Source organism: Puntigrus tetrazona, chromosome 20, assembly GCF_018831695.1.
Source record: "Puntigrus tetrazona isolate hp1 chromosome 20, ASM1883169v1, whole genome shotgun sequence".
In the NCBI taxonomy this organism is placed as follows: domain Eukaryota; kingdom Metazoa; phylum Chordata; class Actinopteri; order Cypriniformes; family Cyprinidae; genus Puntigrus; species Puntigrus tetrazona.
The window spans coordinates 13,058,045-13,078,120 of NC_056718.1; the positions used below are offsets into that span (position 1 = coordinate 13,058,045).

At 39.4% G+C, this 20,076-nt stretch overlaps 1 protein-coding gene across 9 annotated transcripts in view; it reads right to left on the reverse strand.

The window, feature by feature from the left end:
- The window catches only part of epha7 (eph receptor A7), a 74,703-nt gene that overhangs the window by 43,102 nt on the left and 11,525 nt on the right, over positions 1-20,076 (reverse strand). For all 9 annotated transcript variants that reach the window (XM_043220042.1, XM_043220040.1, XM_043220037.1 and 6 more), the window contains exons 4-5: positions 13,904-14,059; positions 6,405-6,740 (exon numbers count right to left, since the gene is read on the reverse strand). In XM_043220042.1, coding sequence (XP_043075977.1) covers positions 6,405-6,740; positions 13,904-14,059 — 492 coding nt within the window. The remainder of the gene's footprint in view (positions 1-6,404; positions 6,741-13,903; positions 14,060-20,076) is intronic.

A 20,076-nucleotide genomic window follows, 5' to 3' on the forward strand; every position in this document is an offset into this window, starting at 1 on the left:
AAGTCCTGCTCACATTCAATCCAACAAGTCCCTTCAAGGTGGCTGGCAAACTTCCTCTCCATCCCCTCACTCATGCTGAGAGACAAGTGTAGATCTCTCTTTATTTCTCTCCGTGTCTGTCTCTCTCACTTCCGTGACAGTGGCCAGTTCAGAAGGACACACTGGAGCAGTGGCTGCTGGGAGTCTGCAGTCAGTCAAGCAAAGCAGATTCTGGGGGATTTGGGGGGCTTCGTTTGCCAGCAATAAAAGGCTTGCAACAGGATCCTCACTGAGATTAATGACCTAGATAGGCCACCGCAATGCCATTTAAATGGGAAAGTAATTAAAGTGCACCTTCCATGAAAATTATTCATTGCTGACGGATTGGGTGACGGACGAATCGCGAGGTATTCCGCACAATGCCACAGGTTAAGTGCCCAGAGTAAGACCGCCGAGGCCACTGTGAGCCAGACCACCAGCGATTTAACCACAGCTGTTGAATTGTAGCGACCGGTCCAGCTCTTATCAAATTACCACAGATGGAATTACCAAAAGAGGGAGGACAGAAAGAGAGAGAGTGGCTAGAGAGAGAGAGAGAAAGGCCTCTCAGGTAACATAAAACGGCATACAAATGCTACAAAAGAGGCTTGAGGGATCCGCTTAACTAGAAAATTACACCACCTAGCACTGGCCAACTGGGAATCCCGGGAATCAATCAATCCATTCTGTTTAACGTCCCTGCCACAGATTAGGATTTTGCCGAGATCAATCAATGGACTTATTGTTCCCCAAAGTGTGATTCTTCTCAGGGGTATTGAACGGGATCCATTTTGCAGTGATAACGTGTCGAAAAAGTGGCCGTATTAATTACGAGAGAAATGCCGGGAGGATCGTCTTTCAGTCTGGGGCATGAGAATGCTTTTTCGCACTTCATAATGCATTTGGACATCGCTTGAAGCTTGCAGAAGAAAACAAGCTTGTTTAGGTTCTCAGAGTTTAGTGGTCGACAATGATCCAGACCATTTCTTACCTAACAATCACCTAATATATTTAAGCTGTATGTCACATTAGGAACAGTTTTTGTTGTTTTTTTTTTACTTTAAAACATGCGGAGAGTAAACACAGGTCCTGTTAATGCGACCAGACTGCCCTGAACAAGAGAGAACATTTTCTGTTATTTACTTCAGTCGTGCAGCTCGAAACACAAAGGTTCTTGAGATCAAAGTACAGCGCGAGCTACAGAGCGTTTCTCCTCGAGAGATGAGAGGAAACAACCTGACTGGAATCTAGTAGCATTGGAAAAACCGAGCTACGTATGGAATCCATGTGCCTCAACGAATAACATTTCTTATTTGAAGCCATTTCCCCTCTAAGCCAGAAGATAAGTGCAGCGTAGCGGAGTACAGGGTTAATGTGCTTCTCTATCAAACACTTAAACAACTTTGCAACACTTTGCAACATCCTAGACAGAGTGGGCCACAGTCAGAGGGAGCTATCAGCGGGCAACATGCACATCGTGCTCTTCTGACATGTAACCTAAGCATTAAAAATCCATTTCCACAGCTTCTCGCCTTCCCTCGCTTTGATTCTGTTTACCGCGCATGCTGTTTGCATCTAAAACGCGCGTCTCACATCTGGCTGCTGAATTCTGCGGCGTGGAAAGGGCTGTTCGCTGCCTGATTCCACACTGTTTTCCTCAGAAGGACTCTCCTGAATAAATATTAATGGTTATTCTTTGAGCTATTTCCGCTCAAGAGCATTGGGAAGAACAATGGGTGTTGTTTAGACAGACACACAGAGAGTCGAAGCTAGTGAAGGAAAGAGAGGGAGAGAGAGACACATTCGAGGGCATCTCTACAGAGATGTCAAGTGACAATAGAATGCTGATTGAAATGCTCTTCACTAAACTTCCCATGCAGTCCTCTAGAAAGAGGAAAAAAAGATTTGCCATTAAAGAGAGAAAGAGAATTCACATTCGTCTGCAGGGGGGATGACAAGGGGCGTCGATGGAGGGGAAAAAAGCATAAAAAAAAGAGATGATGATGAACCTGCCGATACAGAAGCAGTCGCTATTTAAAACCATTTCATGGAGAGCAGGGAAGTAATTAGGCTTTGCAGGAACAATGAGTACTCTGAGTAGCCCCTCTCTCATACGGACACATCCCTTCTTCTGCTCTCTTTTCGTCGCTTATTGTGTCACTCAGTAGTGGAAGGATAATTAAAGAGAGGATTCCTGAATTCCTCATCAGATGCATCTGGATTCAGGCTCTGCACCTTTCTGCTGTCCTTAACGTTTCTACTCCTACTCTTTGTGCTTGAAGCACCGACTTATTCTCATGCAGATGGAGACAAGAGACGAGACAACCTCATTTATCCCTTGGTTTTTTCTCTGCCTTGTATTTTTTTTGAGGCTTTTCTGCTGTTAAAGGTATAGGTTTACTATTATAAATGATTAGAACATTTATAGTGCTGCTTAATATTTTTGTAGAATCTGTGATACATTTTCTCATTATTTGCAGAATATGAAATCTTTTTTTATTATAACTTTTTTTACTGTCACTTTTGATCCATTTCTTGCATTTAAAAAAATATATATATAATTACATAAAAACTTTATTTAATTTTAATTTAATTTTAACTTTAATTAATAGGTAATATAAGTAATGTAATATATTTTAATTATAATATTCAGCAGAGGAGGCAATAGGTTTTTGTATTTTGATGGTTTTTATATTAGAATAATTAAAAACTGGGTTTTTTTTCTTATTTTTGGCTTTTATTAGGACAAGACAGATCAAATGTGACAAGAAGCGACATGGCAGCAGGAACAGGAAAGGTCCTCGAGTTGGAATTCGCTCTATGTTGGCACACTGCCCAAAAAGCTAAAACTGATTGATCTTCATTAATGTGCATTAGATTTTTACTTATTGATCCTCACCCCAAATGCTTTTCACATTTCTGTTCTCAGCTTTTATACTCTTTCTGGTATCCTTTTTTCAGGTAATAAGACTTGGGAAGAGCTTAAAAGATGCTATTTTTTTTCTACTGTGAAGGCCTTGATAAAGTCATCAGTGTTAATGAGTGTCCTGCTCTGTCTGACCGGCCGGCAGCTTATTGTTTCAGGAAGCTCCATTCGCACCCATTATGAAGTAGTCATCCATTGCCGTGGTAACCCAGGGGTAAAATTGTGCCTGTAAGGCTCCGGCGAGCAGAGAATTGAGCATGCTCAGATAGGGTTAAATTTCCCATCTCTGCTCTAAACAAGGGGCTGATTGTCCAGGGCTCCTATCGGTCTGCCATCACAGTGAGCCTGTTGTATTCAAATGGAGCCTGTGCTTAATTATTAAAGGTAAAGCTTTAAATATATGAGTAATTGAGTGGGCAACCATTTCATTTTCATTCAAATGTAGATACATGCAAAGCTAGAATCAAGGACGTGCAGCTGATTCGTCTATTTGCTAGTTCTGTACAATTAGACAGATTGGCCTGACCACAATCAAGACGCATTTCTTTGAGAGACTTAGAAAACAGATTCCTGTATTCAAAATCAGCTGAATGAAGTGCAAAGAAATGTTCATTTAAATTCTGTTTCTAATATTAAAATGCCCAAACTAAAAGAAAAAAGAGAAAATCCAAAATGAGCCAACCTCATTGTGGTTTGGAAAACAGATCAGATTTAGCATAGCTTTTTCAGACGTTTTTTGTAGAAAACATAATGAATGTCTTTTAAGGAAATATTGAAATATTGAAACGGCAGCATGGAATTGTTGATTCCCCATTTAAAGAGACATGAGATTCACTTGGTTGCATGAGAGGCGTTTCAAAGATGGCCGCTGAGTGACATGACTTGCCTTAAGGGGACTTTGATGTAAGTCGTCCGCCATTTTGGCGTGACGTCATTCAATATAGTAGTCACTGAATATTACAAAGATGCCACAATCCTACCCAGCCGATGGTCTGCGAACCTACAGTATGGTGAATGACATTAAGTGTTCCAAGATTGCGGATCTTGCTTGGAGAGGTCGAATGGGGCATTTATACACATCTATAGTAAAGGCAACATCCGTATTGCAAACTGCATTGTTCTTGTTGTAGAAACAAGAGTGCTTATGGATAACACATCAGTTGCGATACACTGTGTGGGCTGTTAGTTCTTCAAATCAAATTCTATATACAAAAATCAGATTTTGGCTGCCAGTCCGAACAAGGTTTAAATGACTACCCAGTTATTGGAAGACTAATTGAATTTTCAACCATAGAGGCCCATTTCTAGCTAGAATCTGTTCAAATTTAAATAGAAAATTTTTATTATAGTCCTCCATTTTTGGCCTACTCTGAAAGACATGAAAAATTAAACGGGTAATACCGGCACAACAGAAAACAGGGTTTTACTAATATATTTTCTCAATCTGACAATAACTAATGACTAAATATTGCCCAGGGTGGCTGGTGTAATTGTCTGTTGTCAGTATGCCAGACATAATTACGGCCGGCTCTCACTTTGAGACAAGGGTCTTTTCCCCAGCTCTCTCTGTCCCTTATCTGGCTTTCTCTCTCTCGCCCGCTCCTAACCTACCAAGGTGTCCGTGTGTCCTTGTGGCTCCTTACTCCAGCGAGTGTCTCTGTCACGATCCCTGTCATGAAACATACATCATCTCCTCTCCCCTTCCTCCTCGGCTCCGTTCCTCTCATTTTACTGGCTGCCGGTCATTATCGCCTCTCCCTCTGTGTCTCTTTCCCTCATCTCTCTGTGAACACGTGCATGCATGAGCTGCTTGTGTTATCCTGTCACTGACCTTGTTTTGTTTGCAAACCATAAAAACAACAAAAATGCAAATTAGAGCTTGAGTTTTGAATGCAGGTGGTGAAACACTAGGGATGTACAAAACTACACACTGTCAGAGTCTGCAAGTTACCAGAACGACTGGATGACTAATTGGTCTAGATTAAAACGAAGCTTTTTTTGTATTGCTCTGACAGTGTTTACATAAAACACATTTCTGCATTCTAAAACAGCTGAAATAAGCACATCTGAACGGAACAGGAAGCTGAATTTGAGAAGCAAAATCTTGAAACTTAGAATTTTAGCTTTACTTAGAATGGTGTCCAGATAAGAATTACATATGATAAAGAGATAGAGAAAATGAAAAGAGGCAAACCACACAACATAAATATACTAAAATGTATTTAAATATACTAAAATGTATGTAAAATTAGAATGACTCGATTTGTGCTTAAGTCCAAATAAAGATATACCGAGGTATATTTCATTATTGTAACTATTGTATACTTCAGGTACACTTTATAATACTTTTAAACTAGCATTTAAATACATAGATTTATTTAAGATCATACAGTCCTCATCAACAGTGAAATAAAAAAAATATTTAAGCTTAATATTACGAAAAGTGCATTGTAGTAGTACTCCAAATAAAATTTAAATATAACTTTTATATCAGTCTCAACGATGCATCAGTAAATGGTAAACTAAACTATACTTAGTATGAAATGTGTCACTTTTTACTAGGGATGTTTATGTCTAGATATAATTATTAACATTTAAAAAGCGTGACCTCTTTTTTAAACAACAAAGACTCACCACGAAACAATCAAATATTGTATGTGTGCACGTACAAGAACACTGCGGTCTATGCGCTAGTTGCTGAAGCGCGGTGCTAAGCTATCACTGTCTGCTAACCTCTTGTTAATGACCAGAACCAGTATGCATTTGAAGGCAAATTGTATTTCATGGATGCTTGGGCATGAAAGAGAAATCTTGTTTTGCAGATCCATAAAAAATAGTTCATTAAAAAACATGCATTTCTCTAGCATGTGCAGTCTCAGAAACAGCTCTTAAATTATGGCCAACTCCCGAGAGAGAGCGAGCACGAGAGAAAGAGAGGGAGCCAAAGACAGGCAACCACTCGTCGAGCTAATAATGTTTGCGGCCATGACTTCAGCATCAATGCAGGCATTTGCCACCCATTTAATTTCAGGGGATAAAGTGAAAGCTCATATCATTTATCAAGAATTCAACAAAGAGTCTTGCGGAAATGTCAACCATGGCGACTGTAAGTGATATTTAAAGGTGACGTTTTTTACGGCAAACAAAAACTAAAGGGGAAATGAGAGAGGTATTCTTGCATTTATCATCTGTTGCTGTTCACCACTGTATTGTTGCCACAAAACCACAAATTATGAACTGCAGGAACACGGTTGCCAGATCATTTGTTAAATTATTCCAACGGCGGTAAGTACAGAAACGTGAATGCACTAGTTGGAAATTATACAGCCTCAAGTTGAGAGAGTCGTCCAACCAAGCAACATGGAAAAGCGCCAGAACTTCCCTCTAGCGTAAAAAAAAGCATTAAAAGCACATCATAATGGTGTCAAGCCGAATAGCCACTGAAGTCCAAACCTCTTACCTGCTTGGCTGGTTGCGATGCTGACGGCCGCAAACAGTCTCTGGGTACGGCTGAGGTCAGACACGCCGTTCACAGCCTCGACCTCAAAGGTGTAGTTTGCGTGCGCTAACAGGTCGGTGATGGTGACGTAGGTGTCCGTTAATCCACTCTGCTGTGGCGAGTAGCCAACATTGCTCCCGCAAGGAAAGCACTCTTCCGGCTCCCAGGTGCAGCGGCGGCATATAATCCGGTACGTCACGTCGTTACGGCCGCCTGTGTCCGCCGGCGGGGTCCACTCCAGGCTGACGGTGGTGTGGTTGATGTTGTAAAGCAGGTTCTGAGGAGCCGATGGTGGCCCTGTAGTAAGAAAACAGGGGATGCTTAGATAAACATGTGACTTAGATTAAATAGCACTCTAGATTTTTCTCGAGACAAAGAAATACCATGGAAATATGAGAAATCTGGGCCCTTGGCAAATCCTGACATGCAATTATACCGTAACCTAGATACATAGAGATGTTATGCTGAAGAATGCTGGGGAGTTGAACTTGAGAGTTGCCAAGGTCGATGTAGACCAGGGATGTACAAAAACAATGAAACGGTGAACGAGATGCTGTTTCAAGGTAGGAAACCTTGAGATAAGACTGCCTTGGTACTCATCTACTCAGTAGCATTTCATTACTGAGCCAGGGAGTTAAGAGTTTCCTGTGGAAAGAAAAGAGGTGATACATTTTTTTTTTTTTTTACTGCCAGGGTGACAAGGAGTCTAAGCCATGGAAGACAGGGAGTCTGAGTCACTTCCAGATTTTAAGAGTCAGATCATGAGCGAGTTGTCGCCCCAACAATAGCAACAGCGGAGGATTCCACTCAGCCTACAATAACCAGCTCACAGACGGATGACCACAGTGGAAAACAACCCATCATCCCCTAATCCCCGCCAGTGCCAAGAAATCTGGCGCGTCTCATAAAGCAATGATTTATACTTTGCTACTTTTATCCAACCACCAAGCTCTTGCTTTTATCACCCTAATGTTTTTATAACGGCAGCGCTGCCTGTTCAATATCTCTTTTATTAGAATTTGTCTTTGTGATGGTCTTGCATCATGGGTTTGCCGTTTTGGAGAGGTTCGATTTTTGTACCCCAAAGTGAAATAGCGACCCGTATATGTCCACTGGTGTGAAGCTGAATAGGCGTTTTCAATCTGTTCTCTAGGGGAGCTGAGCTGACAAGTGGGATTGTGGGATTGACAACATAGCAACTGGTGTGAAAAATAAGAAATTTTAACAAGAGGTGAAGAAAATGTCTGCCGTGACGTCTCTCATTCAAAATTGGCTTTTTTGTTGTTGTTTTGTCTAACGATTATATATATATATATATATAAAATCTTGCATATACTGTCTATATTGTGTAGTACTGGGTATTCTGGGTAGTACTGGGTTTACATTTTTTCCTAATGTAAGTGATGTCAAGGTCATTTTGTCTCTATAAATCACAAAGTTGTCTGTTGCCACTACTGACTGTCTTCAAAACTGGGAACAATTTACTAACAAAACACTCAATGCATATGAATGAGGGGAAAGAGCAAGCATTATAATGGTGCAAATGGTTAATATGACACTTAAATTTTGCTCCTCATTAAAGCTAATGGCACACACATCCATCCATATTCATCAAAGTAGGAGGAGAACGAGTGAACGGAGGAGATGAAAGGGCCACCTGTGGCAGGTGAAGAGATGTAGTCCGTCTCTCCATCTCTCTCTTCTCTGTATCTAGCTCTCAAGCTCCAAGCACAACTTCACCTACTGATGCTAATGATGTCCCTCCTACTCCATTCCCCTCGGGGAGAGCCACAAAACACACACACACACACACACACACACACATCCTCCTGAGACTTTAGCGTTCTATTGCTATGGTTACCTGTAAGAATAATAATAATAACACTAATGGCTCCATTTGGCAGGGCATTCTCATTCTGCTCTTGAGTGGCAGAGATCAAGGGATTGTTTATCTTTAAATGGACAGCTGAGACAGGAAGGGACTCAAGTCAAGCTGTGATTGAGCATATCTATTCAAGCGACAAGGTAGCACTGAGATGAATCACTACTGGAGAGGTCCTATTGATTTAATTTCCACAAAACGTTAAATAAAAGCGCTGTAATCTAATGACAATCCATGATTTTGTTCAAATTTCATGATTTGAGGCTTTGTACGAAGCTGCCCCACCTGGCAATCACTTAATGCACAATGTTTTTGTATGACGGTATGGTGGTTTCAGACACCTTTCAAGGCACAATGGTGGTGCATCCAAGCAAAATATTTAAAGGGATAGCTCACCCAAAAATGAAAATTCTGCCATTAATTATGTCGCTGCAAACCCGTAAGATCTTTGTTAATATTCAAGGCACAAATGTCTGAAATTAAAATTCCATTACGTCAATGTCCTTAATTTTACGAAACTGCAAGAATACTTTTTTGCACACAAAGAAAACAAAAATAACAACTTTATTCAAAAATCTCTTTACTTCTGTGTCAGTTGCGACACGTTTGATCTTAATTTATTTGTTCCAAAGATGAATGAAGGCCTTACAGGCATGGAATGAAATGATTTTCGATCGCATATGACAAATAAGATATGGCACCACCATGTGTATATGCTTCATTATTATTATTATTATTATTATTATTATTAAAATAGTATAATTCATCTCTGTGTATACATGGAATCACAAAAAATCCTAAAATATTTTCTTCCCATTTTTCTTTTTTTGTTCAAAACAATGAAAACAATGAGTATAGTGTGAAAACAGCTAAAGCAAGACTTTCCTGTCGAGTGTGCATCTGGCGTCTGGAGAGTCCTGCAGTCGTCTTCTTTTTTTTTTCTCAAACACTGTTCATAGCGTCATCGTCTGCTGGTTAACAACAAAATGCCCTCCGAGTTTACTGCTCTCATTTGCTCTTTCACACACGAGTGCATATGTGTTTCTATATATGTAATCTGTCATCTTCTCTGCAGTCTGCTTTGAGACTGATTCTGCAGGGACGCTGGAGGAAGTCTGGGGGAAACTGGGACAAATATCTGCCACAGACAGCTTGATTCTCTACACCACAAACCAAACTATTCTTTTAATGGGTATGAAGTTTGCTTAAAGCTTGTGTGCACTCTTTCACTGTTCTTTTTGCTTACCTCTTGAGCCTTCTATTAAAATACATTTTTAACCCACACTTTACAGACTGTATAGCTTCAAACCGCCCACAGTCTGTTCACCAAGTAATTGATGAAGCTTACACATAAAACTGCTAACTTCTCTTCTATTTTTTCCTGTGTTTTCTGTACAGACATTCACAGAAAGGGCCGTTCCATCTGAATATTTTTTTTTTTAAAGCAGTCTATTGTTGTCTAAGCCTGCCCTTAAATGGCACGTAAAAACAAAAAATGTGATTGAACGCTTCATATGAAGGTCTTTCCATGTCCAAGTAGGCCGTTCTTGACCAGAATTAGCTGCAATGTGGACCACACTTTAAGCCTTTAGTCAAGATGAGATTAAGTGACACATTTCTAACAGCGATTTTATCTAAAAGTGAATGAGCGGAATATCCTTCCAATCCAAAATGTGAGATGATGAATGCAAAAAAAAAAATTATAAAACCATCTTTGAAATCAGGAAAATGTGGTCACGATTTTTACCCTTGCTGTTTTCCTGTGAGAAAATGTTAATTAGGTCAACCTGCTGATCCTGTGTGTGTGCGTGCGTGTGTCTTTGTGAAGCCTGAAGTCTCAGGCCAAGCAGCACTGGAGCTTAGCTCAGGAATCCAGTTGTTATCTACACGATGAGCAGCTCTTGGCTGTCTTAGTGCTACTCCTCTTAGTAAAGGATAATTCACCCAAAAATCCTATCATTCACTCACCCTCGAGCTGTTCAAATCCTGTATGACTATTTTTTTCTGAGGAACACATAAGGTGAATTTTAGATATATGCTTTTTTCATTTTAATTAAAGGTAATGATTTTCATGTAACATCTGTGTTGGTTATATATATATATGGTGCAGTTGACATTAGAGTAAAAAAATTATTTTGGTCTGCTTGTTACACAAAAGCTTACGCAGTATACACTTTTCCATTAAAAAGATATTGTAATGTTTTGAAAGCATTGTCTTACGCTATTAAAATACAGTAAAACAAGGAACTACAGTAAAATAATATGACTACAATTCAAAATATGTATATGTGAAAATGAATAGAGCATGTAAAAGAACTAGTTAAGGTTATTTTGGTCACGGGATAAAGCAAGTCATGTAGGTTTGGAATAACATGAGGGTCAGCAAATGAGATTTTTCATTGTTTGAGTGACTATCCCTTTAAGACTCACCCCACTAATGAGGGTCCCAGAGGGCCGCTACTTCTGAACCGTGTTTAAACAGTCCAGCCACTAATCCTTAATCTACAAACATGGTACCTGAACTCTGGCCTCACTTGTACCAAGCACCACAGCAAGATTGAAGGATGGAGCCGGAGGGAGACGGCCGAGAGAGGCTGGTTTTATTACTGTACTCCTGTCCCTAAGCAACTGTGGGAAAAAGGAAAGTCTCACCCTCAGGGACACGTCAACGAATGGAGGTGACGATTCCAGGGCTTGAAGAGAGCTGAAAAGAGAGTATGTAGGTTATGCGCTCTCACTTTCTTTTACTTTCTTTCTCACTTTTTCAATGTCTCCCGCTCTCCCTTTTCCTCTTTTTCTCTCTGTCACAAAGTCCCACCCTCCTACCGCCCCTTCCAGACCTTCGCTAGCGCTGACACCACGCGCAGCTGTCGAGTGATTGATGTCATCTCTGAAAGCTGTCAAGAACTCCCTTCTTTCGTTCTATCTAATGTGAAAAAAAACTTCTCTCGAACGCAGCAGGCTCTCCTAAGTATCGCCCATTTATCTCACAGGTTGCGGTAAACCGGAAAAATATATGCCATGCTATTGGGATTATTCTGTACTGTAGAGAAAAATAAGTGAATATTTCTTAAGAACTTTTGTGCTGTTTTTTTTCTTCCTTTCAACAATGACAGACCTTTCTCCAAGTGAATATTAATTCCTTTAACTCTGGAAATCTGAATTTCATTAAGGCCGCCCTTAATCCGTGTTCTGAGGAGCTGAGTGTGTATTGACAGAGCTTAAGATTCGGTAGGTTTACACCTCGCTCATTTAAAAAGCTGTCCATCAGGGTGTTTATTCAGCGAATGTAAATTCACTCCCAATTACCATTCAGTTCCATGCGGCTTTAAATCCCCAAAAAAGAAATCTTCATCCCAGACAATTCAGATGGTCACAATAACTTAATCCCGAGATAATTAAGACAAGTCTGGTGAGAACAGTATTTCTAATGCACAGCACTTCAAAAGAGACGCGATTTATGTTTGTTAAAAGTTTTTTGTTTTACCCCCTTGATTTGCATTTTTTTCCCTCCTGTCACATCCTTATTATCCCAAACTCTTGCCACCTCCTTTATGACTCACTGTGATTTAGAATCCTCCCTTAATTCTTTGTGCATCTGGATTTCTTCTTTAACGTTATATCTTTGTTATTCAGTAACCCATGGTGCCGCCTACATCGTTCTACACTATTATCCAAAAGTTCAGTAAGATTTATTTTTGGATAGATTTATGTTACTACATTTGTTTGATCAAAATAGAGTAAAAACAGTAACACTGTGATTGTATTGTTACGAAAGATTTTTCATATTTTAATTTGAATTCAATTTTATTAATTTAGAAAATATATTCTTATAATGCAAAGCTAAATTCAGTATCACAAAATCATTCTGATATCATTCACATATGCTTATTTATAATTAAAAAAATATTTTTATTAGTGCTCTCAAACGATTACTCACGATTAACACTCAAAATAAATTTTAACATTTTTCTTTTTTTCAAAATTTACATTCATATAAATATATAAAAACATAACATATAATTATTAAATATGCATGCATGTGCTTGTACTTATATATACATATCCATGTCTCGGATGCGATTATTCATTATCAATCATTTGACAGCATTAATTTTTATATAAAATGATTTATATTTGTATAATATCTTAAAATGTGTATGTAATATAATATAATCTTTAAGGTCCTGTGTCATCATTATAACTGCATTCCACCTTGTACAACTCATATGACTTCACCATAGATTTTCTCTCTGAAAAAGTCATTGGGAGAAAAGACTCTTAATCCCTGCGTTCTGTGTGCTTTTTTCTGTAATGTCAATGCTTCATGCCCAGACAGAGTAACAACAGCCAGACCGTGGTCAGTGGAGTAACAGATCTCATGTGTACTTGGAGAAAAAGAGAAAGAGGAAGGCAGAGGGGACGAGTAATTGTGTGGTGAATTCGAGGCCTGTGTTTTCTCTGTTCTCTGATTGGGGGGCAATGGCCAACAATTAGACCTAGCGTGTTTGAGTGTGATCATCTCTTTGGTTGAGACAAATGTGGGGGAGTTACTGTAGGGAAGAAGAAATGAGGGTGGATACAGACTGGAAAATACTGTAGAGGTAAAGCTTAGCTAAATGATTAATACATAACATATGTGTCATCATAGGACAGGCTGCACATCTGCCCTGATCCACAACAGCACAGCTAGGGTCTAATATGTTTCTCTCATCTACACAAATTCATTTATCATTCTCTGTTGTCTATCATAGCATAATAGCACAGTTAAGCGAAACAAAATCATCATCATGTGACTTTGTGCAATAATTAAAAAAAACAAAGGGACTCAAGATATATATATAAGATAGATAGATAGATAGATAGATAGATAGATAGATAGATAGATAGATAGATAGATAGATAGACCCTAGTCCTTGCTTTAATGCACTCTCTTTGTCTTCAGGAAGTCCTGAGAGTCAACCTGATTGAACCTGTCCTTGAGCATATTTCCAGGTAGACCGACTCGCCCTGAACTCCCTCCCCGCCTCTTTTCACCCTTGTCTGGCCTGTGTAAATAAGTCATCAATGGCTGTAGAACAGACGTGTTATTCAGAGAGATGGCCGAGGAGAAGAAAGAAGACAGGTGGTTATTAGAGGGGAGGGAAGGAGAGGGAAGAACTGCTGAGACCTGCTTCCGTTTGTTTCCGACTGTAATTACCAGATTCGTTATGCCCATTCAAACTGAAGCCGATTTCATTATAAAACAAAAAAAAACTAAATCATGCTAAACAAGTCACTCTAAGAGTAGACTATCATGTCTAGTACCTAAATTAAGTAAGAACTACTAAGCAGATAAAACGTTCTTTCTTCTTTTCCGCTCTCTTTCCTTATGTTGCCTTGGGCACCAAGTGATCCAGGACTGCCACAGTGCCCCTTAAAATACAGAGGTGCCTGTCGTTTCTGGTAATTAAAATCTCATCTGACGGGAAATAGAAAATTGCTTGGAGTTGAGAACGAGATACGTTATTTTGCAGATACGAAGACATATATAGAAAGGAAAGGAAGTAGAGCAGAGATTGACAAACGGCTCACTCACTAGTGCAGGCGACAGATGGGGGGTCAGAGAGGGCTCTGTAGTAGCCGTCCTCACAGTCACATCTCCATGAGCCCTCTCTGTCGTTATAACTGTGTGCGGGACAACGGGAACACTGAAGATCCTGAGATGAAGACTTGTAGAATCCACGACCGCAGGCTGGATGGGGATGGAGAAAAAGAGAATTAGCATGTGTTCACATTTTATATCGTCTAGTGTTTGGATCAGACTTAGGCAGTCTCATTAGAAAAAAAGAACATCTCTATAGTTTTACCCTGAAGAAAAGTTTTGAATGTTGCCTTGGCAACTACCTGGAGTTTAGTTTAATTTGAAAAAAACAACTAAAACTAAACTGAAATAAAAATTAATAAAAATAAAAACGACTTATATAAATATAAAGGTTAATTAAAAGTAGTACAAGTAATATATAACATGTAAATAAATCCAAAATAGCACTGTTTATAGCAGGATATTTGTCAACCATTGTCCTTTTTTCTCCTAAGACGTTTTAAGTCCATACATAAAAATAACATTTGAAAAGATCAACCTTTGAGCACTAATGTTTTCTGCTGGGTCATTACAAACAAATTCATATGTCACTCATATTTTGCATCAACCAGAGGCCTAATATTCCTGATCACCCCAAAAGAACTAGTATGCTTGCCTTTACACCACCTCTAGCAGTCAGAAATGTCCTAGAGGCAAGGTTACTGTGGAAAATAGGAAACTTAAATGGATTATTTCAGTATTTCACCTTTTATGAGGGGAAAAAAGGACATCCCACAGGCAGCCAGGGATCAGAGACAAAGCAAAAATTAGGGCCAGATCGCTTTAGGCTATCCACAAGAATCACCCTCACACGTTCCAATGACAACGAGTCATTTACTCCCACTCTTTATTTCATATGCCCATATGGGCTGAATTGCCAATGAAGCACCATAATCATATATTACTATTTGCATTATAATTAGACAACATTAAATACCCAATAAAATGATTTTCCCCTTTTATTCCGTTTTTCACGACTTTATAATTCATCACTAGAAACAGCGGTTAATTAACCTTCTGGAAAAAAAAAAAAATGCAGAGAGAACAAGTCTGGGGTGATTCCACAGGCTGAGGTATTTTCTAGTTCACATCAGTAAGCAAAGAGAAATAAGCTATTTTGGGTTTGGCCTTTTGGTCGGCTCTGCTGAGAGCCACTAATCCACACTTAGCAGCTGTTTGCTTAAAACCTCCTTCAGCCTAAAGAGAGAATCGGGCCCACATGATTTTTCTTAAACCCTAACCACGCCCGCATCCCCTGGATAAATATTACTTTGTTCTCAGCTATGCATTTTAATGATTATTACCAGGGACACAACACTACTGATTATCAATTCAAAGCCTAGCTTTTATGATCTCAGTAGTTGCATTATTGTTTCAAGGCCTTCAAAAAGAGGACAAAAAAAATCCTGCAGCTTTCCGTGACAAGACTAAAATGGAGATCGCACAGGAGGTCGGCCGATTTCCTCATTTTAAACACCACCTTGTTGAGATGGGGGGGGTGGCTGAGGGATGCAGTATCCCCATTTCAGCTACATGAAAGCCCTGTCACTGTGTATTTAGCTCAGAAACATGCCATGGTGTGGCTGTGCAACGTAAAAAACAAGAGCCTTCTGAGGCTGAGAAGTGGAGGAAAGGGATGTGATTTTATCTGGGATCTTTCTCAACCAGTGAGGACTTGTAATTGAAAGCAGCAAGTCTAGTTCTTGTTGTAAGGAGGTGGTGCTGGCAAGGTGTACCGTGAAATAGCCATGGTTTAATGGTATTCAGGTATTTTTTCCATTTAGGATTAATTTAACTGTCATGGGAAAAAAATGTATATAAAAAAATAAAATAATGTAAAAAAATAATGTAAAAAAAAAAAAAAAAATAAAAATAAATAAAATATAATAATACACACACACACACACACACACACACACACACACACACACATATATATATATATATATATATATATATATATATATATATATATATATAAGGGAAGGGGAAAGGAAAAGGAAAGTGTAATGAAAAATGGAAAATGGCCAGGTACAGGACAGCGCAAGCAAAAGGAACAAGAAAAGGAAAAGGCCAGGTAAGAAAGGTAAACAGGAGAAGGAAAAAAAAGTAAGTAAAGTACAAAACAAAAGAAAACGGACAGGTAAGGTAAGGTGAAATGAGAAGGAACAGTAGATATAAGGCAGGAAATGGAAACAGGAAAAGAAAATGGGAAAGGGAAGGATTGAAAGCAAAATTAAGAGAAGGGAACAGGAAAGGGAAAAGGAAGGAATGAAAAGATGATGAAAAAAAGAAACAGGACAGGAAAGACAGAAACCTTTTTCCTGGTGAGCTGGTGTGTCTGTTAGTTTTAGTTTTCAGCTCTGAGCCGATCTGTATGGGGAAAAGATCCCGCCTGAGCCCGAGAGCTCAAGACCTGGCTGCGGGCACTCAACGGCTCTCTCGTGAACACACTAAGATTAGCGCCATCGCAAATCACCAAAACAGGAGGACTCTCGACTGCCGACTCGACTGGTTTTTTACGTCTCCGAAGCGGAGGCGGTTTATTTTTACATCCGTGTGATCAGGATTTGTTTATCGCTGCGTCTGAGAAGCCCAAGTATCCAGAGTTGTTTACACAAGCAACCAACCAGCAAATTAGGCCTCAAATCAAAATGTAGCGCTGACACGGGGGCCCGCCTGAGAACCTGTCTCCACTCCACCTCTCTGGCTTTACCATGAGTGACATGCACAAACACGGTCATTTCTGGGGCCCGAATTCCAGCCCTCCCAACACAGATGCGCAAATACTAGTCAAAAAACACGCTACCATTGTACTAACGCGCTAACCCGCCACCGCAGAGATAAATGATAGCTTTGTTTTCCCCTTCCTGACAGCTTTATTTCTGTGGGAGAGAAAGATGAGGCTTGCCCAATTATGCCTCCTTCTGCCATGCTGCATAATGTCTGCTAGCATGTAATCATGACTGAATTAGCGCTACATGACCCCGTGTGCCAGCGGCTCTTGAGAGCATGCTAACCAATCTATGAAACTGACATTGAGACGATATCCTCCACTTAACTGCCCATTTCGGCTCTGAATTGAAAACATGTCCTGCCAACATAACCGCTTGGCTGCTAAATTGTGAAACGGAAAGGAAAAACACTAGCTTAGACGGGTTTTAAAAGTTTGCTGAAGGACTCGGTGAGCGCAGGCTTTATTCAAGCTGCCACTAGCATGAAGGTGAGCTAATGGGATGTGCTTGTTGACATGGGCACGCAGAGCAGGCAACAGCAACCTCATTTACTGCACAAAGAAATTAGTCGGCCCCTTAGAAACACAGGTTGAGGTTAAACAGTACAACAGAGAAAGAGATTAAAACAGCCTGACATTCCTCTCAGAGTCTTTAGCAGGCGGTGAGTGCCAGTGTCGCTAATTTACCTTTTAGTGGTCAAGCCCTCTGGTTCAGCTAAAAGGGAAAAAGCAGGTCTCTCACGGCACTGATAATGCGGGAAGACGATGCCTCTACAATATCTCAATTTCTACCCTGTATTCCGCACATGCCAGTCAGACAAAAACATGTCTAGACATTTGCAACTAGACTTCTGATACAGATTTCCTCAAAATGTTCAGCTTTAACACAGTTTTTGGCCTTTTCAGCAATAAATCCCTCTTCGTTTTTAAAGACTTAGTCGAGAGATGTAATAGCAAGCTAGAGGTAAAACTCAAGACAATGCCCGGCTGAACTGCACAGACTGCTGACTTGCCTAAAATTAGCGTATTGACTACGAAATTTTCTAACAGTCCTCCCTCTAGGGAGGGTGAGGAAATGTCCTAATCACAGGCTTTCCTAAAGCAAGTCCTGGTTTTTCTCTTGGTCATGTGCTGTCAGTTGTTTTCCCTTGTTGGCTTTCTTTCGATGAATTTCCTATAAACCTCTGGACTGCCCTTTTTAGACCTCAGTATATTTTCTGATCACAGGCTGGAACAGTAGTTTGCAGTCGTTAACACTTTGTAGTGAAAAGAAGTGCTCTTAATTGTATTAAATATACATTTGTAGTGTGTTTTTTGGTCTAAAATTTAATAAAAGTATATTTTTGTAAATACAGGTAATAAACAGGCCGGATATTACTTTTTTAAACTTTTTTAAAGTTTTACTTTTAAGTTTTAAATAAGTATATTTAATAATGTTTTGTCATGCTTTAATTCAACAAACATGCAGTTTAGTGTCACATTTGAAAGTGTATTATTTTCATAATAAGTACTTTTAGAGGGGCTGTCTTTTTAAAAGACTTTTTTTTGAAGAGTTCAAAGAATATTAGTTAACTATAAATATCTCAAATACTATGCTACTTACTGTCACATGACCTCATATACAATATATTACCGTAATAATTAATAAAAACAGGTAAAAGTCTATAAAAAAATAACATTTGATATTCACATCAAATAATGAGTTTTAAAAACAACTAATTAAATTCCATCACACTGGTAATGGAAGGTCAAGTCAAGCTCATTGCATTGTGGGATGCAGTATCTCACACAGCGTGCTCTGTTGTATACTGCACATTTTGGCAAATGCAGTAGGTCATCTGCATATTTCATATAGATCTCGCTCATACTGTGCACAGCACACAAATAACATTTCCGCGCTATATATTCAGCAGCGTGCGATCGCACAACTTGGAAATGCTTCTCTGATAACATCTGGCAATCTATGCGAGTTATAGAAATAATATTGCATTAATTATACTGAAACTTTTCTGTGCCTCATGCTGTAAAAAGTAAACAAGCAAGACTAGCATTATATTTTTTACTCTTGAATAGCGCACTTTCTGGCTATGAAAAGAAGTAGTTATCAATAGATACTATTATTTCCACCCCTGATGAAAGCGCTCTCAGAGAAACTAAAACCTTTCAAACTCACAGAAAGCCTGTTTCCATGCTGTCAGGCCTTGTGTGGCAAGCATTTTAATCTTCCCCCTAAGAGGGCTAGAAATCTACCCAACTCCAGGAAACAGGCCGAGGGCACAAAGGAAAGGGGAAGAATCAAAAGGCAGCAAGAAAGCAACACACCGGGATGGGGTCCGGTTTTGGCCCCGTAGCCTTTGCATTTCTCCTACAACCGCTAGACTGAGACTGGGAGCCGTAACGGTTACACAAAAAAAAAGCCTAAAAGTTGGATTAGAGGGTTGTGAAAATGTCAGATTAAAATGTTAAAAGATGGATCTTGTTCGGCGCTATTCGCACAGTGCCCCGCGCATTACTGGGAGCGAACAGGTTGGATTAGGGGTGTGTTCCTTTACATGCAGACAAGAATCTCATTCATGGCAGCTACCTGTGTGGAGGAGAGATAAGTAGCTTTCCGTCAGAAACAAAGAGAAGATTAGCATTCTCTTTCACTGTGCTGAAGGACACACCAGGATGCCCTCTGAAGCCCTCAGAGAGGAACAAGAAAGACTTGTGAAGAAAGAACAGATCAAAGCCTGTCAGAGTCATCCTAAATATAGTTAAAATGTTAACATCATAAATGGTGCCAAAAAACAGCTGTTCGCTTAAAAAAAAAAAAAAAAAAAAAATCACATCAGTGCCATAAATGCTCTTTTTAAAAATAGAATATATGTTTTCTTTTAGGTCTATGAATAAAACGCTAATGAAAAAAAAATAATAATTGTGAAAGGGTAAAAACAAACACTGAGGAAAAAGCTCTGGCACAAACCTTCAGGAAAAGCAGCTGTTAAAATCATTCGCATGCCGCTAAGCGAAATGCATTTCACAACTTACGCAATGGCATCTTTTGTGCACAACACAATGGCACAACAATGCTTCTCTTTTACATGTATATTTTAAACAGAATAGGGCAGGAACGTTATATATCTGCAATTACTGCTGAATGCATTATGCTTTGACAGTCGCATTTGTGTTGGCTTGAGGTGGACATCGTCGCTGCCAAGAAAAGATCTTTCAACTCGCTCCTCATTTCTCATGTGAGGCAGACTGCAAATAAATGTGATTACGCTCGAAATACGGCCTGGATGGACATAAAATTGTGGCAAAATACTGAAAGAAGGGATCTGTAAAATGTTATTGCTGTTAAACAGACCAAAAAAAAAAAGAAAAAACGGAGAGATCCATTTCAGTTAAATAC